Source organism: Oryctolagus cuniculus, chromosome 7 (genome assembly GCF_051225735.1).
Source record: "Oryctolagus cuniculus isolate XC-2025 breed Fujian yellow rabbit chromosome 7, ASM5122573v1, whole genome shotgun sequence".
NCBI classification, from domain to species: Eukaryota; Metazoa; Chordata; class Mammalia; order Lagomorpha; family Leporidae; genus Oryctolagus; species Oryctolagus cuniculus.
This window is the reverse complement of record NC_142873.1, coordinates 15,870,776-15,898,553: the sequence shown is the minus strand read 5'-3', so window position 1 is coordinate 15,898,553 and position 27,778 is coordinate 15,870,776. Positions and strand designations below refer to the sequence as shown.

Sequence of the window (27,778 nt, the reverse complement as noted above, 5' to 3'; positions counted from 1 at the left end):
CCTGCTTCTGGGTGGAGGGAGGCATGAGTGTGGATGTGGAGGGAGGCGCGGTTGTGGATGTGGAGGAAGGCATGGGGTGTGGACGTGGAGGGAGGTGGGGGGTGTGGACGTGGAGGAATGCGTGGGGTATGGACATGGAGGGAGGTGCAGGGTGTGGACATGGAGGGAGGCACAGGGTGTGGACATGGAGGAAGGCATGGGGTGTGGACGTGGAGGGAGGCACAGGGTGTGGACGTGGAGGAATGCATATGGGGTGTGGACCTGGAGGGAGATGCAGGGTGTGGACATGGAGGAAGGCATGGGGTGTGGACGTGGAAGGAGGTGGGGGGTGTGGACGTGGAGGGAGGTGGGGGGTGTGGATGTGGAGGGAGGCTGTACTGAACACCACCGATATGTCCTCTGGCAGGAACACACAGGGGCGGCAGCTGAGCCAGGCCACCCGGCCCGCTGAGCCCCGGCTCGCTCGGCCGCCCCCAGGGTCAATACCTAAGAATAAAGCTGAGCACACGGCAGCTAGCACCTACTATGTGCTGGTCATTATGTGGCTTTCGATAAAAAGGATTTGTTTATTTGAAAAGCAGACTGATAGAGAGGGAGGAAGAGAGATCTTCCATCTGCTGGTTCACTCCCCAGCTGGCCCCAATGGCCAGGGCTGATCCAGGCCAAAGCCAGGAGCCAGGAGCTCCATCCGGGTCTTCCACATGGAGAGTATTTGGGTCATCATCTGCTGCCTTCCCAGGTGCATTAGCACGGAGCTGGATGGGAAGTGGAGCAGCTGGGACTGGAAAGGGCACCTGGACAGGGGATGCGGGCACTGCGAGTGGCAGCTTTACCTGCTTTGCCTCGTCACCGGCCCCCCTAGTGGTTGACATAGTTTTACGGGGCATCTCAGCTAAGCTCCGTCGCAATCTAAGAGGTAGGTCATAGTCAGTGTCAACATCAGGGGTCCCTGAGACCATGCTGGGATTCAGAATACCCGGAGGACTGCCAGGACTCAGCACAGTCATGTGTGCAGCTGTGGCTTGTACCCCGGGCAGGGCACGGGAAGAGCAGAGTCAGGGGCAGGCGCCCATACCCCGGGCAGATTACAGAAAGAACAGAGTCAGGGGCAGGCGTCCATACCCTGGGCAAGTCAGGGGAAGAGCAGAGTCAGGGGCGGGTGCCCATACCTTGGGCAGGGCATGGGAAGACCAGAGTCAGGGGCAGGCGCCTGTATCCCGGGCAGGGCATGGGAAGACCAGAGTCAGGGGCAGGCGCCTGTATCCCGGGCAGGGCATGGGAAGACCAGAGTCAGGGGCAGGCGCCTGTACCCCGGGCAGGGCACGGGAGGAGCAGAGTCAGGGGCAGGCGCCTGCACCCCGGGCAGGTCACTGGAAGAGCAGAGTCAGGGGCGGGCGCCTGTACCCCGGGCAGGGCACGGAAAGAGAAGAGTCAGGGGCAGGCGCCTGTATCCCGGGCAGAGCACGGGAAGAGCAGAGTCGGGGTGGGCACCTGGCACCGTGGTTGAGATGCCTCTTAGGACAGCTGCATCCATTCCGTCCCTTAGCAGAGTGCTTGGCTCGAGTCCCGGCTCCACTTCCAAATCCAGCTTCCCACCACTGTGCCTCCTGGGAATCAGCAGGCCAGGCCTCAAGCCCTTGGGCCCCTGCCGCCCACATGGGTGACCCAGACTGGGTTCCAGGCTCCTGGCTTTGGCCTGGGCAGCCCTGGCTGTTGGGGTATTTCGGATGTGAACCAGCAGATGGAAGAGCTCTGTTTTGTCTCTTTTAAATAAATTTTAAAAATTTTAAATAGAATTAAAGACAAATTTGGCTGGGTGTCCGGCCTACCAGTTGAGACACTGTTACCTGCACGCACCTCCTAGTAAAGTTCCAGCTTCCTCCTCCTGTGCACCCTAGAAGTCAGCAGATGATGGCTCCCGGCCCCACACTGGACACTCGGTGGAGATCTCTGCTCCTGCCCAGGCTGCTGCAGGCCTTTGTGGAATGGACTGGCAGAGGGGAGCTCTCTGTCTTTCTGCCTTTCAAATTCATGCAGCTTAAGCTGCCTCTGTGCCACTGCATCCCCTATGGGAATGCTGGGTTGAGTCCCAGCTGCTCCACATCTGATCCAGCTCCCTGCTGATACACCCGGGAAGGCAGTGGAAGATGGCCCAAGTCCTTGGGCCCCTACCACCCACGTGGAAGACCAGGATGAAGTTCCTGGCGCCTGGCCCAGATGTGGCTGTTGTAACCATTTGGGGGATGAACCAGCAGACAAAAGATCTCACTCTTCCCCTCTCTCTGTCACTCTGCCCTTCAGATTTGAAAGGCAGAGTGACAGAGAGGCAGAGAGAGAGAGAGGTCTTCCATCCACTGGTTCACTCCCCAAATGGCCACAATGGCTGGAGCTGAGCCAAGTCGAAGGCAGGAGCCAGGAGCTTCTTCTGGGTCTCCCACAGGGGTACAGGGGCCCAAGAACTTGGGCCAACTTCCACTGCTTTCCCAGGCCATAGCAGAGAGCTGGGTCAGAAGTGGAGCAGCTGGGACTAGAACTGGCACCCATATTGGATGCTGGCACTGCAGGTGGTGGCTCTAACCCACCATGCCACAGCGCCAGCTTTTTTTTCAGTAACTTAAAAAAAATAAAAAACCTCTGATTGGGTCCAGTGCCATGGCTCACTTGGTTAATCCTCTGCCTGTGGTGTGGCACCCCATAAGGGCACTGGGTTCTAGTCCCGGTTGGGGCACCGGGTTCTAGTCCCGGTTGCTCCTCTTCTAGTCTAGCTCTCTGCTGTGGCCCGGGAAGGCAGTGGAGGATGGCCCAAGTGCTTGGGCCCTGCACTGGCATGGGAGACCGGAAGGAAGCACCTGGCTCCTGGCTTTGGATTGGCATAGCACACCGGCCATAGTGGCCAGGTTGTGGGTGAACCAACAGAAGGAAGTCCTTTCTCTCTGTCTCTCTGTCTAACTCTGTCAAAAAAAAAAAAAAAAAAAAAAAACAACTCTGCTGCTAAAGTCCCTCACACAGATGGTGCAGGGTTGGCACAAGCCCACCCATACACTTCACACCACCTCTGAATGACCCTAAGCACCTAATGCTACGGACCTGCTGGGTGAAGTTGGTCCACGGTTTTGTTTAGGGAACACTGGTACGGAAAAAAGTACACCTGCTCAGTAAGATGTCATTTTTTTTCCCCAGAAACATTTTCAATCCGTGGATACAGAGAAAGGGCATACTGAACAGTGAGAGCAGGCTCCCCACGCCCTCTGCCCACCCAGCTTGGGGTGACTTCTGTCCGAGCCCTTGGGAGGGAGTGGAGCCGGAGAGGCCAGGGGAGCTCTCCCATGCCCTCCGGGTGCTCCCTCCCCAGCCCTCATCACGGGAAGCTATTTGTGCGGTTCTACCACCCACCCAGGCATCTGGCACCACGGCCCCCACCCCGCAGGCCAATGCACGGCCCTCCCCATGTGTCCACCAGCGCGTGACTCTGCAAGCCCCGCACCGACCTGCTGACCACAGGCTCCCTGGTCTTTAGTTGTGGGACAGAGCCGCCTCCCCCGTGCCGCTGGCCCCTGGCCCTCACCTTCCTGCACCTGGTCACACAGCAGGTAGAGCTGCTCGCCGCCTGTGCACTGCCCGCTCTCCTGTTGATCCAGCAGATCCGCAGCTCCGATGTGTTTGTGGACTCTGGCAGGGGGCGAGGGGCAGAGAATCCCACCTTGAAATCCTTCCCAGGCTCCCAGCGGGTGCCTGCCCAGGGCTGGGAGAGGCGGGATGGGGAGCAGGCAAGGCAGCCCACCTGTGCTAGGAAGGCAGCGGAAGGTGGCCCAAGTGCCTGGGCCCCTGCACCCACGCCGGAGACCTGGATGGAGTTCTGGGCTCCTGGCATTGGCCTGGCCCAGGCCTGGCTGTTGTGGCCATTGAGGAAGTGAACCAGCAGATGTGTGTGTGTATGTGTGTATGTGTGTATGTGTGTGTGTGTGTGTGTGTGTGTGTGTCTCCCTCTCTTAACTCTGCATCTCAAATAAATATAAATAGAGACCCGCAGATCTCAGGGAGAGTAGGTGCGGTCAGAGATTGGGGTCAGGATTCACAAACCTTGTACGGCCTCCCTCGGTGTAAAAGTCCGGACCTGCAGGAGGTCACGAGGGTTGGGTAGGCCTGACGCCAGGCCCTGGCTTGGCAGTGATCATGTGCCCAGGCCTGGCCAATTAGAGCACTGCCTCCCTGTACCCGTAGCTGATTGGCCAGAGATGAGCAGCTGACCCCAAGCAGGCCAATGAGAGGCAGCCCTGAGATTCTGGGCCAGAACACGGGAGGAGAGGCCAGAAAAGGCGCTGGGTGGGGCCGGTGCCGCCCACCTAGGAGAAACCCTGAGGGTCCTACCAGAAGTGACCGTGAGGGAAGAGCTGCTGAGACATTGGCGTCACCTGCAGCGGGAGCGCGGTGCCCCATCGTGGCTTCTTTGGTTCATGGGACAGAGCTCCATGCCCACCAAAGCACAACTAAAACAGAGAACTGTGGTGCCCAAAGCCCACCTGGGACAGACCCACGTGCCCCACTAAGCCCACATGGGACAGAACCCTCTGATACCCTAAGCACACCAGGGACAGAGACTGCTGCCCCACTAAGCACACCAGGGACAGAGCTCACTGCCCCGCAAAGCCCAACTGGGACACAGCCCCCTGCCCCCCAGAGCCCACCAGGGACAGAGCCCTCTGACCCCCTAAGCCCACTTGGGACAGAGACACTGCCCACAAGGCTGCCTGGGACAGAGCCCCCGGGACGGCAAGCACACCTGAGATAGAGACCCCTGTCCCCCTAAGCCCACCTGAGACAGAGCCCTCTGCCCCTGAAGACCACCTGGGACAGAGGCCCCTGCCCCGCCAACCCATCTGGGACAGACCCCTGCCTTGCCAAACCAAATTGTGACAGAGCCCCCTGCCCCCTGAAGCACACCTGGAATAGAGCCCCCTGCCCCGCCAAGCCCATCTGGGACAGAGTCCCTTGCCCTGCCAAGCCCAACTGGGACAGAGACCCATGCCCCCCGAAGCACACCTGGGACAGAGCCCCCCTGCCAACCGAAAACCACCTGGGACAGAGCCCCCCTGCCCCCAAAAACCACCTGGGACAGAGACCCATGCCCCCTTAAGCTCAACTGGGACAGAGCCTCCTGACCCACTAAGCCCACCTGGGACAGAGGCACCTGCACCTCAAAGCCCACATGGAACAAAGCACCTTGCCCCCATAAGCACACCTGGGAAAGATCCCCATGCACCACTAGCCCACTTGACAGAATCCCTGCCCCCCGAAGCCCAACTGGGACAGAGTCCCCTCCCTACTATGCCCACCTGGGACAGAGCCCTATGCCCCAAGAATCGCACATGGAACAGAGCTCCATGCACCCCTAAGCCCACGTGGGACAGAGCCTCCAGTCTTACTAAGTCCACCTGGGACAGACCCTGCCTTGCTAAGACGACCTGGGACAGAGCCCCCTGCCTCCTGAAGCCCACCTGGGACAGAGCCCCCTGCCCTGCCAAGCCCACTTGGGACAGAGTCTCATGCCCCACTAAGCCTATTGGGACAGAGCCACAAGCACCCTGAAGACACCTGGGAGAGCCCCAAGCCCACAGAAGGCCACGTGGGACAGAGCCTCCTGGCCCACAAAGCCCACCTGGGACAGAGCCCCCTGCCCCACCAAGTCACCTGGGACAGAGCCTCCTGCCACCATAAGCCCACCTAGGACTGAGCCCCCTGCCCCGCCAGTCACCTTGGACAGAGCCCCCTGCCCCTCAAGACCAACCTGGGACAAAGCCCCCTGCCCGCCTATACCCACCTGGGACAGAGCCTCCTGGCCCACTAAGCCCTCCTGGGACAGAGCCCCCTGCCCCATCAAGACAACCTGGTACACAGACCCCTGCCTGGCAAGTCACCTGGGACAGAGCCCCCTGTCCCCTGAAGTCCACCGGGGACAGGACAGAGCCCCCTGCCCCCAAAAGTCCACCTAGTACAGAGCCCCTGCCCCCGATACCCACCTGGGACAGAGCCTTCTGTCCCATAGTGCCCACCTGGGACAGAGCTCACTGCCCTGCTAAGCCCACCTGGGACAGATCCCCCAACTCCCGGAAGCCCACCTGGGACAGAGACCCCTGCCCCTCAAGACCAACCTGGGACAAAGCCCCCTGCCTGCCTATACCCACCTGGGATAGAGCCTCCTGGCCCACTAAGCCCTCCTGGGAAAGAGCCCCCTGTCCCGTCAAGACCACCTGGGACACAGATCCCTGCCTGGCAAGTCACCTGGTACAGAGCCCCCTGTCCCCCGAAGCCCACCTGGGACAGAGCCCTTTGCCAACAGAAGCCCACCTGGGACAGAGCCCCATGCCCCGCTAAGCCCACCGGGGACAGAGCTCCCTGTCCCCTGAAGCCCACCTGGAACAGAGCCCTTTGCCAACAGAAGCCCACCTGGGACAGAGCTCACTGCCCCGCTAAGCTCACCTGGGACAAATCCCCCAACCCCCTGAAGCCCTCCTGGGACAGAGCCCCTTGCCTCACGAAGCCCACTTGGGACAGAACCCCCTGCCCCACTAAGGAGACCTGGGACAGAGCCCCGTGCCCCCAGAAGCCCACCTGAGACAGAGCCCCCTACACCCCGAAGCCCACCTGGGACAGCATTTCCTGCCCCCCTAATTGCAAATGGGACAGAGCATCCTGCCCCATTAAGCCCACCGGGTACAGATCCCCCTACTCCCCGAAGCCCACCTGGGACAGAGCCTCCTGCCCCCCTATGCCCACCTGGGACAGAGGCCAAAGCCTACAGAAGGCCACCTGTGACTGAGCCTCCTGGCCCATAAAGCCAAACTGGGACACAGCCTCCTGCCCCACTAAGCCCACCAGTTAGAGAGCCCCATGTTCTCTGAAACCCACTTGGGACACAGAACCCTACCTGCCTATACCCACCTGGAACAGAGCACTCATCTCCAGTGAGCCCGCAAGGGACAGAGCCCCCTGCCCCCTGAAGCGGAACTAAGACAGAGTCCCCTGCCTCACTAAGCCCACCTGGGACAGAGCCCCCTGACACCTGAAGCCCACCTGGGACAGAATCCCCTGCCCTGCCAAGCCCACTTGGGACAGAGTCTCCTGCCCCACTAAGCCCACATGGGACAGCCCCCAGCAACCTCAAGCCTACACAGCCCCAAGCCCACAGAAGGCCACCTGTGACAGAGCTTCCTGGCCCATAAAGCCCTTCTGGGACAGAGCCCCTGCTCCCCTAAGCCCACTGAATACAGAGCCCCCTGGTCCCCAAACCCTCCTGGGACAGAGCTCCATACCCACCTATAACCACCTGGGACAGAACCCTCATCTCCAATGAGCCCGCCTGGGACAGAGCCCCCTGCCCCACTAAGCCCACCTAGGACACAGCCCCTTGCCCCTGAAGCCCACCTGGGACAGAGCCCCCTGCCCCGCCAAGCCCACTTGGGACAGAGTCTCCTGCCCCACTAAGCCCACATGGGACAGAGCCCCCTGCACCTAGAAGCCCACCTGGGACAGAGCCCCAAGCCCTCAGAAGGCCACCTGTGACAGAGCCTCCTGGCCCATAAAGCCCACCTGGGATACAGCCCCCTATCCCGCCAAGTCACCAGGGACAGAGACACCTACCCCCCGAATCACACTTGGGACAGAGGCTCCTGGCCCATAAAGCCCACCTGGGACTGAGCCCCCTGCCCCGCCAAGTCACCTGGGACAGAGCCTCCTGCCACCATAAGCTCACCTGGGACAGACTGCCTTGCCACCAGAAGCCCACCTGGGACATAGCTCCCTGCCCCGTCAAGCCCACCTGGGACAAAGCCCCCTGCCCCTCAAGACCAACCTGGGACAGAAGCCCCTGGCCGCCTATACCCACCTGGGACAGAGCCTCCTGGCCCACTAAGCCCTCCTGGGACAGAGCCCCATGCCCTGTCAAGACCACCTGGGATACAGGCCCCTGCCCGGCAAGTCACATGGGACAGAGCCCCCTGCCCCCTGAAGCCCACCTAGGACAGAACCCTTTCCCCCAGAAGCCCACCTGGGACAGAGATCCCTGCCCTGCCAAGCCCTCTTGGGACAGAGTTTCCTGCCCCACTAAGCCCACATGGACAGAGCCCCCTGCACCCAGAAGCCCACCTGGGACAGAACCCCAAGCCCAAAGAAGGCCACCTGTGACAGAGCCTCCTGGCCCATAAAGCCCACCTGGGACTGAGCCCCATGCCCTGCCAAGCCCACTTGGGACAGAGACAACTACCCCCCGAATCACACTTGGGACAGGGCCTCCTGCCCTAATAAGCACACCAGGGACAGAACCCCCTGCCCTGCCAAGCCCACCTGGGACAGAGCTCCCTGCCCCACTAAGCCCACTTGGGACAGAGCCTTCTGCTCCCCTATGTCCACCTGGGACAAAGCCACTGGCTCCACCAAGTTCACCTGGGCCAGAGTCCCTACCCCGCCAAGCACCCCCAGGACAGAGTCCCCTGACCCATGAAGCCCATCTGGGACAGAGCCCCTGCCCTGCCAAGCACCCCGGGACAGAGCCCCTGTCCTCCGAAGCCCACCTAGGACAGAGCTCCCTGCCCCACTAAGCCCACTTGGGACAGAGCCCTCTGCTCCCCTATGTCCACCTGGGAGAGAGCCACCTGCCCAGCTAAGGCCACCTGGGCCAGAGTCCCTACCCCGCCAAGCACCCCCAGGACAGAGCCCCTGCCCCCCGAAGCCCACCTAGGACAGAACCCTTTCCCCCAGAAGCCCACCTGGGACAGAGATCCCTGCCCTGCCAAGCCCTCTTGGGACAGAGTTTCCTGCCCCACTAAGCCCACATGGGACAGAGCCCCCTGCACCCAGAAGCCCACCTGGGACAGAACCCCAAGCCCAAAGAAGGCCACCTGTGACAGAGCCTCCTGGCCCATAAAGCCCACCTGGGACTGAGCCCCCTGCCCTGCCAAGCCCACTTGGGACAGAGACAACTACCCCCCGAATCACACTTGGGACAGAGCCTCCTGCCCTAATAAGCATACCAGGGACAGAACCCCTGCCCTGCGAAGCCCACCTAGGACAGAGCTCCCTGCCCCACTAAGCCCACTTGGGACAGAGCCCTCTGCTCCCCTATGTCCACCTGGGAGAGAGCCCCCTGCCCTGCTAAGGCCACCTGGGACAGAGACCCTGTCCCGCCAAGCAGCTCCAGGACAGAGCCCCCTGCCCCGGGAAGCCCATCTGGGATAGAGCCCCCTGTCCGCCTATGCCCACCTGGGACAGAGCACCGTGCCTCACTAAGCCCACCTGGGAGAGAGTCCCCTGCCCTGCTAAGGCCACCTGGGATAGAGCCCCTGCCCCACCAAGCACCTCCAGGACAGAGCCCCCTGCCCTGCGAAGCCCATCTGGGACAGAGCCCCTGCCACGCCAAGCACCCTTGGGACAGAGTCCGTGCCCTCTAAAGACCACATAGGACAGAGCCCCCTGCCCCCCTAAGCACACCTGGAACAGAGCCCCTGGCCTGCCTATACCCACCTGGGACAGAGCATCCTGGCCTACTAAGCCCTCCTGGGACAGAGCCCCCTGTCCCGTCAATACCACCTGGGACAGAGGCCTCTGCCTGGCGAGTCACCTGGGACAGAGCCCCCTGTCCCCAGAAGCCCACCAGGGAAAGAGCCCCCTGCCCCGTCAAGACCATCTGGGACACAGGCCACTGCCCGGCAAGTCACCTGGGACAGAGCTTCCTGCCCCATTAAGCCTACTGGGTACAGAACCCCCTACTCCCCGAAGTTCACCTTGGACAGAGCCCCCTGCCCCCCATGCCCACCTGGGACAGAGCCTCCTGCTAAACTAACCATTCTGGGACAGGACCCCCTGCTCCTGTAGTCGACTTTGGACAAGTCACCTGCCCCTCTAAGTCCCCCAGGAACAGAGCCCCCAGCTCCACTAAGCCCACTTAAGGCAGAGCCCCCTGCACCTCTAAGCCAACCTGGGACAGAGACCCCTGCCCCGCTAAGCCCACCTGGGAATAAGCCCTCTGCCCCCCCAAGCCAACCTGGGACAGAGCCCCCTGTCCCCTGAAGCCCACCTGGGACAGAGCAGCCTGCCCCCAAAAACCCACCTGGGAAAGAGCATCCTGCCCCCCGAAGCCCACCAGGGACACAGCCACCTGCCCCACTAAGTCCATTTGGGACAGAGACATCTGTGGCCTGAAGCCCACCTGGAACTGTGCCCCCTTCCCTCCCAAGCCAACCTGAGAAAGAGACACCTGCCCCCAAAGCCCACCTGGGAAAGAGCCCAGGGCACTACCAAGCCCACCTGGGATAGAGTCCCTTGCCCCTCTAAGCCTACCTGAGACTGAGCCACCTGCCACCCGAAGCCCAACTAGGACAGAGCCCTCTGTCCCCCGAAGCCCACCTTGGACAGAATCCCCTGCTCCACTAAGCCCATGTAATACAGAGCCCTCTGCACCTCTAAGCCCACCTAGGACAGAGACCTCTGACCCCGGAAGCCCACTTGAGACTGAGCCACCTGCCACCTGAAGCCTGCCTAGGACAGAGCAATGTCCCCCGAAACCCACCTGGTACAGAATCACCTGCTCTCTGAAGCCCACCTAGGACAGAGCCCCATGACCCCCGAAGCCAAGCTGGGATAGAGCCCCCCGCCCCACTATGCCCACTTGGGACAGAGCCACCTGCACCCCGAGGCCCACATGCAAAATAGCCACCTGCCCCCCCTAAGCCCACCAGGGACACAGCCCCATGCCCCTGAATCCCACCGGATACAGTCCCTGCCCCACTAAACCCACCTGGGACAGAGCCCCCTACCTGCCTATACCCACCTGGTACAGAGCCCTCTGCTTCAATGAGCAAGCCTGAGACAGAGTCCCATGCCCCCTGAAGCTGACCTGGGAAATAGCCCTCTGTCCCACTAAGCCCACCTGGGACAGAGCCCCCTGCCCCCTGAAGCCCATCTGGGACAGAGCCCCCTGCCCCACCAAGCCCACTTGGGACAGAGCCTCCTGCCCTACTAAGCCCACATGGGACAGAGCCCCCTGCACCCCAAAGCCCACCTGGGACAGAGCCCCAAGCCCACAGAAGGCCACCTGATATAGAGCCTCCTTGCCCATAAAGCCTACCTAGGACAGAGCCCCCTGCCCCATCAAGCCCACCTGGGACTGAGCCCCTGCCCTGCCAAGTCACCTGGGACAGAGCCTCCTACCACCATGAGCCCATCTGTGACAGAGCCCCCGGCCCAGCCAAGCCCACCTGGGACAGACCCATTGCTCCTCTAAGCCCAGCTGGGACAGAGCCCCAGGCCCCTGAAACCCACCTCGGATAGAGTCCCCTGCCCACAGATACACACCTGGGGCAGAACCTCCTGGCCCACTAAGCCCTCCTGGGACAGAGACCCCTGCTGCCTGAAGCCAACTTGGGACAGAAACACTTACCCCACTAAGCCCACCATGGACAGAGCCCACTGCCCCCCCCCCCCTTAGCTCAACTAGGACAGAGCCACTTGCCCCCTGAAGCCCACCACGGAAAGATCCCCTGCACCCCGAAAACCACCTGGGAAAGAGCACTCGGTCCCCGTAAGCCCACCTAGGACAGAGCCTCCTGCCCCCCGAAGCCCACCTGGAACAGAGCCCTCTGCCCCATCAAGACCACCTGGAACACAGGCTCCTGCCCGGCAAGTCACCTGGGACAGAGCCCCCTGCCACCTGAAGACCACCTGGGACAGAGACCCTGTCCCCTGAAGCCCACTTGGGACAGATCTCATGCCCCCTGAAGCCCACAAAGGACTGAGACCCCTGCCCTGCTATGCCCATTTGGGAAAGAGACACCTGCCCCTGAAGCCCACCTGGGGCTGAGACCCCTGTCCTGCCAAGCTCACCAGGGACAGAGCCCCCTGCCCCCATAGCCCACTTGGGACAGAGCCCCCTGTCCCCCAAAGCCAACCTGGGACAGAACAGTCTGCCCCCCAAAGCGCACCTGGGACAGAGCCTCATGCCCCACTAAGCCCACCTGGGACAGAGACCCTGACCCCCTAAGCCTACCGGGTAGAGAGCCCCCAACTCCCCAAAGCCCACTTGGGACAGAGTCCACTACCCCCCTAAGCACATCTGGGAAAGAGTACCCTGCCTCCCAAATGTAACGTGTGATCGAGCCCCCTGCCACACTAAGAGCACCTGGACAGAGCCACCTGCACCCCGAGGTACCCATGGGAAATAGCCACCTGCCCCCCTAAGCCCACCAGGGACACAGCCCCATGCCCTTGAATCCCACCGGGTACAGTCCCTGCTCCCCAAAACCCACCTGGGACAGAGCCCCCAACCCGCCTATACCCACCTGGTACAGAGCCCTCTGCTTCAATGAGCAAGCCTGAGACAGAGTCCCATGCCCCCTGAAGCCGACCTGGGAAACAGCCCTCTGTCCCACTAAGCCCACCTGGGACAGAGCCCCCTGCCCCCTGAAGCCCATCTGGGACAGAGCCCCCCTGCCCTGCCAAGCTCACTTGGGACAGAGTCTTCTGCCCCACAAAGTCCACCTGGGACAGAGAACCCTGCACCCCGAAGCCCACCTAGGACAGAGCCTCCTGCCCTGTCAAGCCCACCTGGGAATGAGCCCCCTGCCCCACCAGGTCACCTGGGACTGAGCCTCCTACCACCATAAGCCCATCTGTGACAGAGCCCACGGCTCAGCCAAGCCCACCTGGGACAGACACTTTGCTCCTCTAAGCCCAGGGGGGACAGAGTCCCCAGCCCCCAAAACCCACCTGGGACAGAGCCCCCTGCCCGCCTTAACCACATGGGACAGAGACTCCTGGTCCACTAAGCCCTCCTTGGACAGAGCCCCCTGCCCCCCGAAGCCCACCTGGAACAGAGCCCCTGACCCCCCGAACCCACCGCAGACAGAGCCTCCTGGACCACAAAGCCCTCCTTGGACAGAGCCCCCGGCCCCCCGAAGCCCACCTGGGACAGACCTCCTGCCCCCTGAAGCCCACAAAGGATGGAGCCCCCTGCCCCGCTATGCCCATTTGGGAGAGAGACACCTGTCCCCTGAAGCCCACCTGGGACAGAGCCCCATGCCCTGTCAAGACCACCTGGGACACAGGCCCCTGCCCAGCAAGTCACCTGGGACAGAGCCCCCTGCCCCCCGAAGACCACCTGGGACAGAGACCCTATCTCCTGAAGCCCACTTTGGACAGACCTCCTGCCCCCTGAAGCCCACAAAGGACTGAGCCCCCTGCCCCGCTATGCCATTTGGGAAAGAGACACCTGCCCCTGAAGCCCATCTTGGACTGAGCCCCCTGTCCTGCCAAGCTCAGCTGGGACAGAGCTCCCTGCCCCGCCAAGCCAAACTGGGACAGAGACACCTGCCCCCCAAAGCCCACCTTGAACAGATCCCCCTGGCCCCCTAACCCTACTTGGGACAGAGCCTCCTGCCCTACTAAGAACACCAGGGACAGAACCCCCTGCCCTGCCAAGCCCACCTGGGACTGAGCCACTTGGCCCCGAAGACCACTGGGGACAGAGCTAACTGCCTCACTAAGCCCACTTGGACAGAGCCCTCTGCTCTCCTGTCACCTTGGGAGACCCTGCCTCACCAAGCACCCCCATGACAGAGACCCCTGCCCCGCGAACCCATCTGGACAGAGCCCCTGCCCCGCCAAGCACCCCTGGGACAGAGCCCCCGCCCATCAAAGCCCACCTAGGACAGAGCCCCCTACCCCAATAAGCCCACTTGGGACAGAGCACCCTGCTCAAGTGAGACCACCTGGGACAGATACCCTGGCCCCCTAGGCCCACCGGGCACAGGGACCTCTGCTCCCCGAAGCCCTCCTGGTACTGAGCCCTCTGTTCCCCAAAGCACACCAGGGACAGAGCCCCTGTCCGCTGAAGCCCACTTGGGACAGAGCAGCCCGCCCCCCAAAACCCACATGGGACAGAGCAGCCTGTCCCCCAAAGCCCAACTGGTACAGACCTCCTGCCCCCTGAAGCCAACAAAGGACAGAGCCCCTGCCCCGCTATGCCCATTTGGGAGAGAGACACCTGACCCCCGAAGCCCAAGTGGGACAGAGCCCCCTGCCCCACCAAGCCGACCTGGGACAGAGTCCTTTGCCCCACTAAGCCCACCTAGGACAGAACCCCATGCCCCTGAAGCCCACTTGGGACAGAGCCCCCTGCCCTGCCAAGCCCACTTGGGCCAGAGTTCCTGACCCGCTGAGCCCATTGGGACAGAGCCCCTGCACCCCAAAGCGCACCTAGGATGGAGTGCCAAGACCACAGAAGGCCACATGTGATAGAGCCTCCTGGCCCATAAACCCCACCTGGGACTGAGCCCCTGCCCCACCAAGTCACCTGGGACAGAGCCCCTTGCCCCTCAAAGCCCACCTGGGACAGAGACCCCTGCCCCGTCAAGACCACCTGGGACACAGGCCCCTGCCCGGCAAGTCACCTGGGACAGAGCCCCCTGCCCCCCGAAGACCACCTGGGACACAGGCCCCTGCCTGGCAAGTCACCTGGGACAGAGCCCCTGCCCCGCCAAATCACCTGGGACAGAGCCCCTTGCCACCAGAAGCCCACCTGGGAAAGAGCCCCATGCCCCGTCAAGACCAGCTGGGACATAGGCCACTGCCTGGCAAGTCACCTGGGACAGAGCCCCTGCCCCTTAAGCCCAAATGGGACAGCGGCCCTGTCCCCCGAAGCCCACCTGGGACACAGCCCCCTGCCCAGCCAAGCCCACCTGGGGACAGACCCCTTGCCCCTCTATGCCCACCTGGGCAGAGCCACCTGTCCCCCGAAACCAACCTGGGACAGAGCTCCCTGCCCCCCAAAACCCACCTGGGACAGAGCCACCTGCCCCACTAAGCCCACCTTAAACAGATCCCCCTGCCTCTCTAATCCCACTTGGGACAGAGCCTCCCGCCCTACTAAGCACACCAGGGACAGAGCCCCCTGCCCTGCCAAGCCCACCTGGGACTGAGCTACTTGGCCCCGAAGCCCACTGGGAACAGAGCTCCCTGCCCCACTAAGCCCACTTGGGACAGAGCCCTCTGCTCTCCTATGTCCACCTGGGAGAGAGCCCTGTGCCCTGCTAAGGCAACCTGGGACAGAGCCCCTGCCCTGCCAAGCACTCCGAGGACAGAGCCCCCTGCCCTCCGAAGCCTAGCTATGACAGAGGCCCCGGTCCCCGAAGGCCATCTGGTATAGAGCCCCCTGCTGCCTTATGCCCACTTGGGACAGAGCACCCTGCCCAACTAAGCCCACCTGGGACAGAGCTCCCTGCCCCCCTTAGTCCACCTGGGACAGAGACCCCTGTCCCCCAAAGCCCTCTGGGTAGAGCCCCCTGCCCTCCAAAGCCCACACTGGAATGAGCCCCTGTCTCCTGAAGCCCACTAGGTACAGAACAGACTGCCCCCCAAAACCCACATGGGACAGAGCAGACTGCCCCCCAAAGCCCAACTGGTTCTGACATTCTGCCCCCTGAAGACCACAAAAGACTGAGCCCCCTGTCCCGCTAAGCCCATTTGGGAGACACCTGCCCCTCAAAGCCCAACATGGACTGAGCAACCTGCCCTGCAAAGCTGACCTGGGACTGAGCCTGGGAAAGAGCCCCAACCCCACAGAAGGCCACGTGTGACAGTGCATCCTGGCCCATAAAGCCCACCTGGGACACAGCCCCCTGCCCCGCCAAGTCACTTGGGACAGAGCCTCCTCCCACCATAAGCCAAGCTGGGACAGAGCCCATTGCCACCAGAACCCCACGTGGGACACAGCCCCTGCCCAGCCAAGCCCACCTGGGACAGACCCCTTGCTCCTCTATGCCTACCTGGGACAGAGGCCCCTGTCCCCCAAAACCAACCTGGGACAGAGCTCCCTGCCCCCCAAAACCCACCTGGGACAGAGCCACTTGCCCCACTAAGCCCTCCTGGGAGAGATCCCACAACCCTTTCAAGACCACCTGGAACACAGGCCCCTGTCTGGTAAGTCACCTGGGACAGAGCCCCCTGCACCCCGAAGACCACCTGGGACAGAGACCCCGTCCCCTGAAGCCCACTTCGGACAGACCTCCTGTCCCCTGAAGCCTACAAAGGACTGAGCCCCCTGCCCCGCTATGCCCATTTGGGAGAGAGACACTTGCCCGCTGAAGCCCACCTGGGACTGAGTCCCCTGTCCCGTCAAGCTCAGCTGGGACAGAGCTCCCTGCCCTGCCAAGCCAAACTGGGACAGAGACACCTGCCCCCCAAAGCCCACCTTGAACAGATCCCCTTGGCCCCCTAACCCCACTTGGGACAGAGCCTCCTGCCCTACTAAGGACACCAGGGACAGAGCCCCTTGCCGCCAGAGGCCCACCTGGGACAGAGCCCCCTGCCCAGCCAAGCCCACCTGGGACAGATGCCCTGTCCCCCTAATCCCACCAGGGCCAGAGCCCCCTGCTCCCCGAAACCCACCAGGGACAGTGCCCTTGCCCGCCTATTCCAACCTGGGAAAGAGCCCCCTGCTCCAATTAGCCTGCCTGGGACACAGCCCCATGACCCCAAAGCAAAACTTGGACAGAGCCACATACCCTGTCAATCACAGTGGACAGAGCCCCTGCCCCCCGAAGCCCACCTGGGACAGAGCCCGCTGCCCTGCTAAGCCCACCGGGGACAGAGCCCCTGCCTCTGAAGCCCAGATGGGACAGAGGCCCTTGCCCCCTGAAGCCCAACTAGTACAGAGACCCCTGCAACTGGAACCCACCTGGGACAGAACCCCTTGCCCCACTAAGCTGACCTGGGACAGAGCCCCCTACACCCCGAAGCACACCTGGGACTGAGTCCCCAGCCCACTAATCGCCCTGGGACAGAGCGTTGTGCCCCATTAAGCCCACCGGGCACAGAGCCATCTGCTCCCCGAAGCACACCTGGGACAGAGCCCCCTGCTAAACTAAGCCCACCTGGGAAAAAGCCCCCTGCCCCCGAAGCCCACCTGGGACAGAGTCACCTGCTCCTCCAAGCCCACCTGGGACAGAGCCCCTGCCCCCCTAAGCCCAACTGGGACAGAGCACCCTGCCCCTGAAGCCCACCTGAGGCAGAGAAACTTGCCCCCCAAAGCACACCTGGGAGAGAGCCTCCTGCCCTCCAACCCCAGTTGGGACAGAGCCTCATGCCCCACTAAGCCCACCTGGGACACAGCCCCCTGCCCCCGAAGCCTACCTGGGACAGAGACCCCTGCCACACTAAGCCCACTTCAGACAGAGCCTCTAGTCCCAATATGCCCAATGGGACAGAGGCCCCTGGCACACTAAGCCCACCTGGGACAGAGACCCCTGCCCCCTGAAGCTGAACTGGGACAGAGCCACTGTCTGCCAAGTCACCTGGGACAGAGAGAGCAACCTGCCCCACGAAGCCCAGCTGCGACAGAGCCCCATGCCCCCTGAAGCCCAACTAGTACAGAGCCCCCTACCCACTAAATCCCACCTGGGATAGAGCTCCCTGCCACACTAAGCCCAACTGGGACAGAGGCCACTGCCCCCCTAAGCCAACCTGGGACAGAGCCTCCCGCCCCCCTAAGACCACCTGGGTCAGAACACCCTACCTCCCGAATCCCACGGGGTACAGAGCACCCTGCTCCCTGAAGCCCACCTGGGACAGAGGCCACTGCCCCCTAAACACAAAGGACAGAGCCCCCTGTCCCCCTAGCCTACTTGGTATAGAACCCCTGCCCCCGAAGCCCACCTGGGACAGAACCCCCTGCCCCACTAAGCCCACCTGGGACAGAACCCCCTGTCCCCAGAAGCCCACCTGGGACAGAGCAACCTGCCCACCAAAGCGCACCTGGCACAGAGCCCCCTGCCCCCCCGAAGCCCACCTAGGAAAAAGCCCCCAGCCCTGCCAAACTCTCCTGGGACAGAGCCACCTGCTCCACTAAGCCCACTTAAGACAGAGCCCCCTGCACCTCTAAGCCAACCTGGGACAGAGCCCCTGCCATACTGAGCCCACCTGTATCTTAGCCCCCTGTCCTCCGAAGCCCAACAGGGACAAAGGCCACTGACCTGCTAAACCCATTTGGGACAGAGACATCTGTGCCCTGAAGCCCACCTGGGACTGAGCACCCTGTGCCCCGAAGCCCACATGGGACAGAGCCCGCTGCCCTGCCAAGTCAACCTGAGAAGAGATGCCAGCCCCCCAAAACCCACCTGGGACAGAGCCCCTGCCCCTCTAACCCCACTTGGGACAGAGCCTCCTGCCGTACTATGCACACCTGGGCAGAGCCCCTGCCCCTGAAGCCTACCTGGGAAAAGCCCGGGACACTGCCAAGCCCACCTGGCATAGAGCCCCTTGCCCTGCTAAGCCCACCTGAGACTGAGCCACCTGCCACCCGAAGCTCAACTAGGACAGAGCCCTCTGTCCCCCGAAGCCCACCTGGGACAGAACCCCCTGCTCCACTAAGCACACGTAAGACAGAGCCCCCTGCCCTGCTAAGCCCACCTGGGACAGAGAGCCCTGCCTCCCGAAGCCCACCTGAGACTGAGCCCCCTGCCCTGCTAAACCCACCTGGGAAAGAGCCCCTTTCCCCCGAAGCCCACTTGGGACAGAGCAGCCTTCCCACCAAAACCCACCTGGGACAGAGCAGCCTGCTCTGACTGAGCCACTTGACCCCCGAAGCCCACTGGGAACACAGCTCCATGCCCCACTAAGCCTACCTAAGACAGAGCCCCTTGGCCCCCGAAGCCCACCTGGGATAGAGCCCCCTGCCCCCCTATGCCCACATGGGAAAGAGCCTCCTGTCCCACTAAGCCCACCTAGGACACAGCCCCCTGCCCAGCCCAGCCCACCAGGGAGAGTCCCCTGTCACCATAAGCCTACCTGGGACTGAGCCCCTTGCCTCATGAAGCCCACCTGGGACAAAACACCCTGCCACCTGAATCAACCTGGGACATAGTCCCCTGCCGCCTGAAGCCAACTTGGGATAGAAACACTTACCCCACTAAGCCCACCATGGACAAAGCCCACTGCCCCCCCCCCCTTAGCCCAACTAGGACAGAGCCACTTGCCCCCTGAAGCCCACCACGGAAAGATCCCCTGCACCCCAAAAACCACCTGGGAAAGAGCACTTGGTCCCCGTAAGCCCACCTAGGACAGAGCTCCCTGCTCTGCTAAGCCCACCTGGAAAAGATCCCCCTGCTCCCCGAAGCCCACCTGGGACAGAGCTTCCTGCCCTGCCAAGCCAACCTGGGACAGAGACACATGCCCCTCGAAGCCCACCTTGGACAGAACCCCCTGCCCCAACAAGCCCACCTGGGACAGAGCCCTCTACCCCCCTAAGCCAACCTAGGCCATGCTCCCTACCCTGCTAAGCCCACATGGGAAAGAGCCGCCTGCCACCCGAACCCTCCGGGTACAGAGTCCCCTACGCCCCGAAGCCCACCTGGGACAGAGTCCCAGAAGCCCACTTCCCCCACTAAGCCACCTGGGGAAAAGCCCCAAGCCCGACTAATCACACGGGGTACAGAGCCACTGCTCCCCAAAACCCACCTGGGACAGAGCCCTGTGCCTGACTATACCCACCTGGGAAAGAGCCCCCTGTGCCCCTGAGGCAATCTGGGAAGAGCACCCTGCCCCACTAGGCCCACCTGGGTCAGAGCCCCCTGATACCCGAAACACACCTGGGACATTGCCCCCTGCCCCGTTAAGACCACCTGGGACAGAGCCCCCTGATTCCCAAAACACATCTGGGACAGAGCCCTCTGCCCTCCAAAGCTCACCTGGGACAGAGCCCCTCGCTCCCCAAAGCCCACCTGGGACAGAGCCCCCTGCCCCATCAAGCCCATCTGGGACAGAGCCCCATGCCCCACTAAGTCCACTGGGACAGAGCACGCTGCCCCCAAAGCCCACCTGGGACACAGCCCTCTGCCCCCCAAAGCCAACCTGGGACAGAGCCCCCTGCCCCGCCAAGCCCACCTGGGACACAGCCCACTGCCTCGCTAAGTCTGCTTTGGACAGAGTCTCCTGCCACCCTAAGCCCACCTGGGACAGAGCCCCCAGACCCCTGAAGCCCACCTTAGACATAGGCCCCTGCCCCTCGAAGCCTACGTGGGACAGAACCCAATGCCCCACTATGCCCACCTGGGACAGAGCCCCCTGCACCCCGAAGCCCACATGGGAAAGAGCCCCCTTCCCCCCTAAGCCCTACTGGGACAAAGCCCCAAGCCCGACTAATCACACGGGGTAGAGAACCACTACTCCCTGAAACCCACATGGGACAGAGCCCCGTGCTTGCCTATACCCACCTGGGAAAGAGCCCCGTGCACTCCTGAGGCCACCTGGGACAGAGCACCCTGCCCCCCGAAGCCGACCTGATACAGAGCCTCCTGCCCCCCAAAGCCCACCTGGGACAGAGCCCCCTGCCCCACTAAGCCCACCTGGGTCAGAGCCCCCTGCCCTGTTGAGCCCACCTGGGACAGAGCCCCCTGACACCCTAAGCACACCTGGGACACAGCCCCCTGGCCCCCGAAGCCCACCTAGTAGAGCCCCCTGCCCCGCTGAGACCACCTGGGACAGAGCCCCTTACTCCCCAAAGCACACCTGGGACAGAGCCCACAGCCCTCCGAAGCCCACCTGGGACAGAGCCCCTTGCTCCCCAAAGCCCACCTGGGACAGAGCCCACTGCCCCATCAAGCCCATCTGGGACAAATCCCCATGCCCCACTAAGCCCAATGGGACAGAAAACCCTGCATCCCGAAGACCACCTGGGACAGAGCCCACTGCCCCATTAAGCCCATCTGGGACAGAGCCCCATGCCCAACATAAACCCAATGGGACAAAAAACCCTGCACCCCGAAGCCCACCTGGGACACAGTCCTCTGTTCCCCAAAGCCCACATGGGACAAAGTCCCCTACCCCACTAAGCCCACCTAGAACAGACCTCCCTGCCACACTAAGGCCACCTGAGACAGAGCCCCCTGCCCACCGAATCTCACCAGTTACAGAGCCCCCTGCCCCCCAAAGCCCAATGGGCAGAGCCCCCTGCATCCAGAAGCCCAGCTGGGACAGAGCCCCTTCCCCCATGAAACACACCTAGAACAGAGCCCCCTGCCCCCGATGCCTACCTGGGACAGAGCCCCCTGCCCGCCTATACCCACCTGGGACAGAACCCCTGCTCCACTGAGCCCACCTGGGACAAGGCCCCCTTCCCCCGAAGCCAACCTGGGACAGAGCCCCCTGACCCCCGAAGTCCAGCTGGGACAGAGCCCCTTGCCCCCTGAAGCACACCTAGTACAGAGCCCCCTGCCACTGATGCCCACCTGGGACAGAGCCCTCTGTCCCATTAAGCCCACCTGGGGCAGAGCTCACTGCCCCAATAAGCCCACCTGGGGCAGAGCCCCCTGACCCTTGAAGCCCACCTTAGACAGAGGCCCCGGCCCCTCGAAGCCTATGTGGGACAGAGCCCCCTTCCCCTGATGCCCACCTGGGACAGAGCCCCCTGACCCCCGAAGCCCAGCTGGGACACAGCCCCTTGCTTCCTGAAGCACACCTAGTACAGAGCCCCCTGCCCCTGATGCCCACCTGGTACACAGGCCCCTGCCCCCCTAAGCCCACCTGGGAAAGAGCCCACTGCAACCCGAAGTCCACCTGGGACAGAGCCCCCTGTACCCCAAAGCCCACCTGGGACAGAGCCCCTTGCCCCCCGAAGCAAACTTGGGACAGAGCCCACTGCCCCTGAAGCCCACCTGGGGCGAACCCTCTGCACCTTGAAGCCCACCTGGGACAGAGTCCCTTGCCCTTCTAATCGCCCCTGGGACAGAGCCTCCCCCCAAAGCCTACCAAGTACAGAACCCCTTGCTCCCCGAAGCCCACCTGGGACAGAGCCCCTGCCCCCCTATGCCTACCTGGGACAGAGCTCCCTGGTCCACTAAGCCCACCTGGGACAGAGCCCCCTGCACCCCGAAGCCCACTTGGGGCAGAACCCCCTGCACCCTTAAGACCACGAGGGACAGAGACCCCTGCTCCACTAAGCCCACCTGGGACAGAGCCCCCTGCCCTGCCAAGACCACCTGGGACAGAACCCCCTGCCCCGCTAAGCCCACTTGGGACAGAGACTCATGCCCCCACTAAGGCCACCTGGGACAGAGCCCCCTGCACCCCAAAGCCTACATGGGACAGAGCCTCCTGCCCCACCAAGCCCCGAGAACAGAGCCCCCTCCCCCCTGAAGCCCACCTATGAAAGAGCCCTCAGCCCCGAAGCCCACATGAGACAGAGCCTCCTGGCCCACTAAGCACACCTGGGACAGAGCCCTCTGCCCCGTCAAGCCCACCTGGGACAGAGCCTACTGCCCCCCCGAAGCCTACCTGGGACAGAGCCCCTTGCCCCCGAAGGCCACCTAGTACAGAGCACCCTGCCCCTGATGGCCACCTGGGATAGAGCCCTCTGTCCCACTAAGACCACCTGGGACAAAGCTTTGTGCCCCGCCAGCCCACCTGGGACAGATCCCCCAGTACACTGAAGCCCACCAGGGACAGAGATCCCTGTCCCACTAAGCCTACCTGGGACAGAGCCCCTTGACACCTAAGCCCACCTAGGGCATGGCCCACTGTCCTCCGAATCGCACCAGGTACAGAGCCCCTGATCCCTGAAACCCACCTCGGACAGAGCCCCCTGCCTGCCTATACCCACCTGGGACAGAGCCCCCTGCCTGCCTATACCCACCTGGGACAAAGCCTCCTGCTCCACTGAGCACACCTGGGACAGAGACCCCTGCCTCTTGAAGCCCACCTAGGACAGAACGCCCTGCCCCACCAAACCCACCTGGGACAGAACCCCCTGCCCTGCTAAGCCCATTTGGGTCAGAATCTCCTGCCCCACTAAGCCTACCTGGGACAGAGCCCCCTGCACCCCGAAGCCTATATGGGACAAAGCCCCCAGCCCAACCAAGCCCACTAGGACAGAGCCCCCTGCCCCCACGAAGCCCACCTGGGACAGAGCCTGCAGGCCCACTAAGCCCACCTAGGACAGAGCCCCCTGCCCTGTCAAGACCACCTGGGATACAGCTCCCTGCCCGGCCAAGTCACCTGGAACAGAGCCTCATGCTCCCTTAAGCCCACCTGGGACAGAACCCCCTGCCCCGTGAAGCCCAATTGGGACAGTCTCCTGCCCAACTAAGCCTACCTGGGACAGAGCCCACTGCCCACCGAAGCCCACCTGGGACAGAGCCCCTTGCCCCCGAAGCATACCTAGTACAGAGCCCCCTACCCCTGATGTTCATGTGGGACAGAGCCCTCTGTCCTAAGCCCACCTGGGTCAGAGGCCACTGCCCAGCCAAGCCCACCTGGGACAAATCCACCAGCCCCCTGAAACCCACTTGGGACAGAGCCCCCTGACCCTTGAAGCCCACCTGGGACAGAGCCCCCTGCCTCACTAAGCCTAATTGGGACAGAGCCCCCTGCCCCCAGAAGCACAGCTGGGACGAGCCCCTTGCCTCCTGAAGCCCACCTAGAACAGAGCCCCCTGCCCCTCAAAGCCCACATGAGACAGAGACCCCTCCCCACTAAGCCGACCTGGGACAGAGCCTCATGCCCTGATAAGCCCACCTGTGGCAGAGCCCCCAGGCCCACTAAGCCGACCTGAGACAGAGAACCCTGCCTCCCTAAAGCGCACCTCAGATAGAGCCCCCAGCCACCCGAAGTTCATCGGGTACAATGCCCGCTGCTCCCCGAAACCCACCTGGGACAGAGCCCCCTGCCCCACCAAGCTCACCTGGGACAGAGCCCCCTGCCCCCTGAAGCCCACCTGGGACAAAGCCCCCTGCCACACTAAGCCCACCTGGGACAGAGGAACCTGCCCCGCTAAGCCCACCTGGGACAGAGCCCCCTGCCCCAATAAGCACACCTGGGACAGAGACCCTGCCCCCCCCCCCCATGCCCACCTGGGACAGAGCCACCGCCACGCTTAGCCCGCTTCCGACATAGTCTCCAACCCCCAGAAGCCCTCCTGGTACAGAGACCCATGCCCTGCCAAGCCCACCTGGGACAGAGCCACTTGCCCCATGAAGCCTACCTGGTACAGAGCCTGCTGCCACCCGAGCCCACCTGGGACAAGCCCCCTGCCTCACCAAGCCCACCTGGGACAGAGCTCTCTGCCCCACTAAGCCCACCTGGGACAGAGCCCCCTGCCCCACTAAGCCCACCTGGGACAGAGACCCTGATCCCCAAAGCCCACCTGGGACAGAGCCCCCTGCCTCTCCAAGCCCACCTGAGATACAGCCCCCTGCCCTGCTAATCCCAACTGGGACAGATCCCCTGCCCATCTAAGTCCACCTTGGATAGAGCCCCCTGCCCCGCTAAGCCCACCTATGACACAGCCCCCTGCCCTGCCCTGCCAAGCTCACCTAGGACAGAACAACCTGCTCCATTAAGCACACCTGGGACAGAGCCCCCTCCCTCTCTATGCCCAGCTGGGACAGAGCCTCCTGCCCCGACAAGCCCACCTTGGATAGAGCCCTCTGCCCCCCAAAGTCCACCTGGGACAATGCCCCTGCCCCACTAAGCTGACTTGGGACAGATCCCCATGCCCCAATAAGCCAACCTAGGACAGCGCCCCCTAGCCTACTAAGCCCACCTAGGACAAAGCACACTGCCCCCCTAAAGCACACCTCACATAGAGCCCCCTGACCCCCGAAGCCCATCGGGTACAGAGCCCGCTGTTCCCCGAAGCCAACCTGGGACAGATACCCCTGCTCCACTAAGCCCACCTGGGGCAGAGCCCCTTCCCACCTTAGCCCACCCGGGACAGAGCCCACTGCCACCTGAAGCCCACCTGGGACAAACCCCTGCCTCGCCAAGCCCACCTGAGATAGAGACCCCTGCCCCGCTAAGCCCAACTGGGACAGAACCCCTGCCCCTCTAAGTCCACCTGAGACAGAGCCTTCTGCCCCACTAAGCCCACCTATGACACAGCCCCTTGCCCCCCAAAGCCCACCTGGGATGGAGCCTCCTTCCCCGCCAAGCTCACCTGGGACAGAGCCCTCTGCTCCGTTAAGCACACCTGGGACAGAGCCCCCTGCCTCCTTATACCCAGCTGGGAAAGATCCTCTTGTCCTGCCAAACCCACCTTGGACAGAGCTCCCTGCCCCGTTAAGCAAACCTGGGACAGAGCCCTCTGCCCCTAGAAGCTCACCTGGGACAGACCCCCTTGCCCCCTGAAGCCCACATAGGACAGAGCCCCCTGTTCCACTAAGCCCACACAGGAATGAGCACCTTGCACCTCTAAGCCCACCTGAACAGAGCACCCTGCCCCGCTAAGCTCACTTAGGACAGAGCCCCCTTACCCCCAGTGCTTACCAGGGAAAGAACTCCTTCCACAATAAGCCCACATCATACAGAGCCCCTGCCCCTGAAACCCACCTGGGACAGAGCCCATACAACCCGAAGCCAACTTTAGACAGAGCCAAATGCCCTAGTAAGTCCACCTGGGACAGATCCCCCTGCCCCGCTAAGCCCACCTGAACAGAGTCTGCTGATGCCCAAAGCCCACCTGGGACAGAGCCCCTGCTTCGCCAAGCCCACCTGAGATAGAGACCCCTGCCACACTAAGCCCACCTGGGACAGAGACCCTTGTCGCATGAAGCGCACCTGGGACAGAGCCCTCTGTCCCCCTAAGAACACCTGGAATAAAGCTCCCTTCCTCGCTACGCCCACTGGGACAGAGACTCCTGGCACTGCTAAGCCTACCTGGGAAAGAGCTCTCTGTCCCCCTAAGCCCACCAGGGAGAGAGGTCCCTTTCCTGCTAAGCTGACTAGGAAAGAGCACCTGCCCCGCTAAGCCCACCTGGGACAGAGCCCTCTGCCACACTAAGCCCACCTGGGACAGAGCCCCCTGCCACACTAAACCCACCTGGGACAGAGTCCCCTGCCCTCCTACGCCCATTTGGGACAGAGTTCGTGCCCCAGCAAGCCAACCTGGAACACAGCCCCCTGACCCGCCAAGCCCACCTGCAACAAAGCCCTCTGTCCCCTTTGGCCCACCTGGGACAGAGGCCCCTGCCCTGCTAAGCCTACCTGGGACAGAGCCCCCTGCCCCCTAAAGCCCGCCTGGGAAAGAGGCCTCTGCACACTAAGCCCACCTGGGACAGAGTCCCCTGCCCCCCAAAGCCCACCAGGGACAGAGCCCCCTGCCCTCCTATACCCACTTGGAACAGAGCTCATGCCCCTCTAGACCACCTGGGAGAGATCTCCCTGCCCCAGCAAGCCAACCTGGGACACAGTCCCCTGACCCGCCAAGCCCATCTGGAACAGAGCCCTCTGCCCCCTTAAGCCCACCTGGGACAGAGGCCCCTGCTCCCTTAAGCCCACCTGGGACAGAGGCCCCTGCCCCGCTAAGCCTACCTGGAACAGAGCCCTCTGCCCCGTCAAGCCCACCTGGGACAGTCTCATGCCTCGCCCAGCCTAACTGGGACAAATCTCCCTATCACTTGAATCCCACCTGGGACAGAGCCCCCTGCCCCCCTATGTCCAACTAGGACAGAGCCACCTGCCCCCCTAAGCCCACCTGGGACAAACCCCCTATCCCCCAAATCCTAACTGGGACAGAGCCCCTTGCCCCACTATGTCCAACTGGGACAGAGCCCCCTACCCCACTAAGCCCCCGGGACAGAGCCCTCTGCCTCCCTATGCACACCTGGGACAGAGCCTACTGCCCTGCCAAGCCCACCTTGGACAGAGTCCCCTGCCCCAGAATCCCACCTGAAACAGAGCCCCCTGCCACCATAACCCCACTAAGGACAGAGCCTTCTGCCCCACTAAGCCCACCTGGGACAGAGCCCCCTGCCCCACTAAGTCCACCTGGGACAGAGCCCCCTGCCCCACTTAGCCCACCTTGGACAAAGTACCCTGCCCCGTTAAGCCCACCTGGGACAAGGCCCCAGTCCCCCAAGCCTACCTGGGACAGACCCCCTTGTACCCCGAAGCCCACCTAGTACAGAGCCTCCAGCCCCCCTATGCCCACTTGGAACAGAGTTCCTTCCCCACTAAGCCCACCTAGTACAGAGACCCCAGTCCCCCTATGACTACGTGGGACAGAACTCCTGCAACTCTAAGCCCTCCTGGCACAGAGCTCCCTGCCCCAATAAGCCCACCTAGTACAGAGCCCCCTGTCCCTCTATGCCCACTTGAGACAGAGTTCCTATATCACTAAGTCTACCTAGGACACAGCCCCCTGCTCCCCTATGCCCACTTGGGACAGAGCCCCTGCCCCACTAAGTCCACCTAAGACAGAGCCCCCTGCCCCCAGAAGCCCCATGGGACAGAGCCCCCTGCCCCCTTCCCCCACTTAGGACAGAGCCTCCTGCCCTCCAAAGCCCACCTGGGACAGACCCCCTGCCTCCAAAGCCCACCTGGGACAGAGGCCCCTGCCCCGCCAAGCTCACCTGGGACAGAGCCTCCTGTCCCGCCCAGCCCAACTGGTACAAACCCTCCTATCCCCCGAATCCCATTGGGACAGAGCCCCCTGCCCCCCTATGTCCACCTCAGACAGAGCCCCCTGTCCACTAAGTCCACCTGGGACAGAGCCCCCTGCTCCACTAAGCCCACATAGGACAGAGACCTCTGCACCTCTAAGCCCACCTGGGACAGAGCCCCCTGCCCCACTAGGCCTACTTGGCACAGAGCCCCCTGCCCCACTAAGCCCACATAGGACAGAGACCCCTGCCCCCTAAGCCCACCTGGGACAGAGCCCCCTGCTCCGCTAAACCTACCTGGGACAGAGCACCCTGTCCCCATAAGCCCAACTGGGACAGAGCCCTTTGCCCCCTGAAGCCCA

The 27,778-nt window shown here is 62.8% G+C and overlaps 1 protein-coding gene across 16 annotated transcripts in view; it reads right to left on the bottom strand.

Annotated features, from left to right (window-relative positions):
- Nucleotides 1-27,778, bottom strand: part of LOC138850478 (uncharacterized) — a 45,991-nt gene that overhangs the window by 12,186 nt on the left and 6,027 nt on the right. For 14 of the 16 annotated variants that reach the window (XR_016236971.1, XR_016236972.1, XR_016236973.1 and 11 more), the window contains one exon: nucleotides 3,566-3,669. Coding sequence is in view for 4 of the 16 variants with exons in the window: in XM_089336878.1 (XP_089193004.1) it covers nucleotides 3,566-3,669 (104 nt within the window). In the remaining 12 variants the exon portion in view is untranslated. Of the gene's footprint in view, nucleotides 1-3,565; nucleotides 3,670-22,509; nucleotides 22,629-25,302; nucleotides 25,426-27,778 lie in introns of those variants that run through there. The other 2 variants (XR_016236980.1, XR_016236982.1) reach the window with 2 other exon arrangements.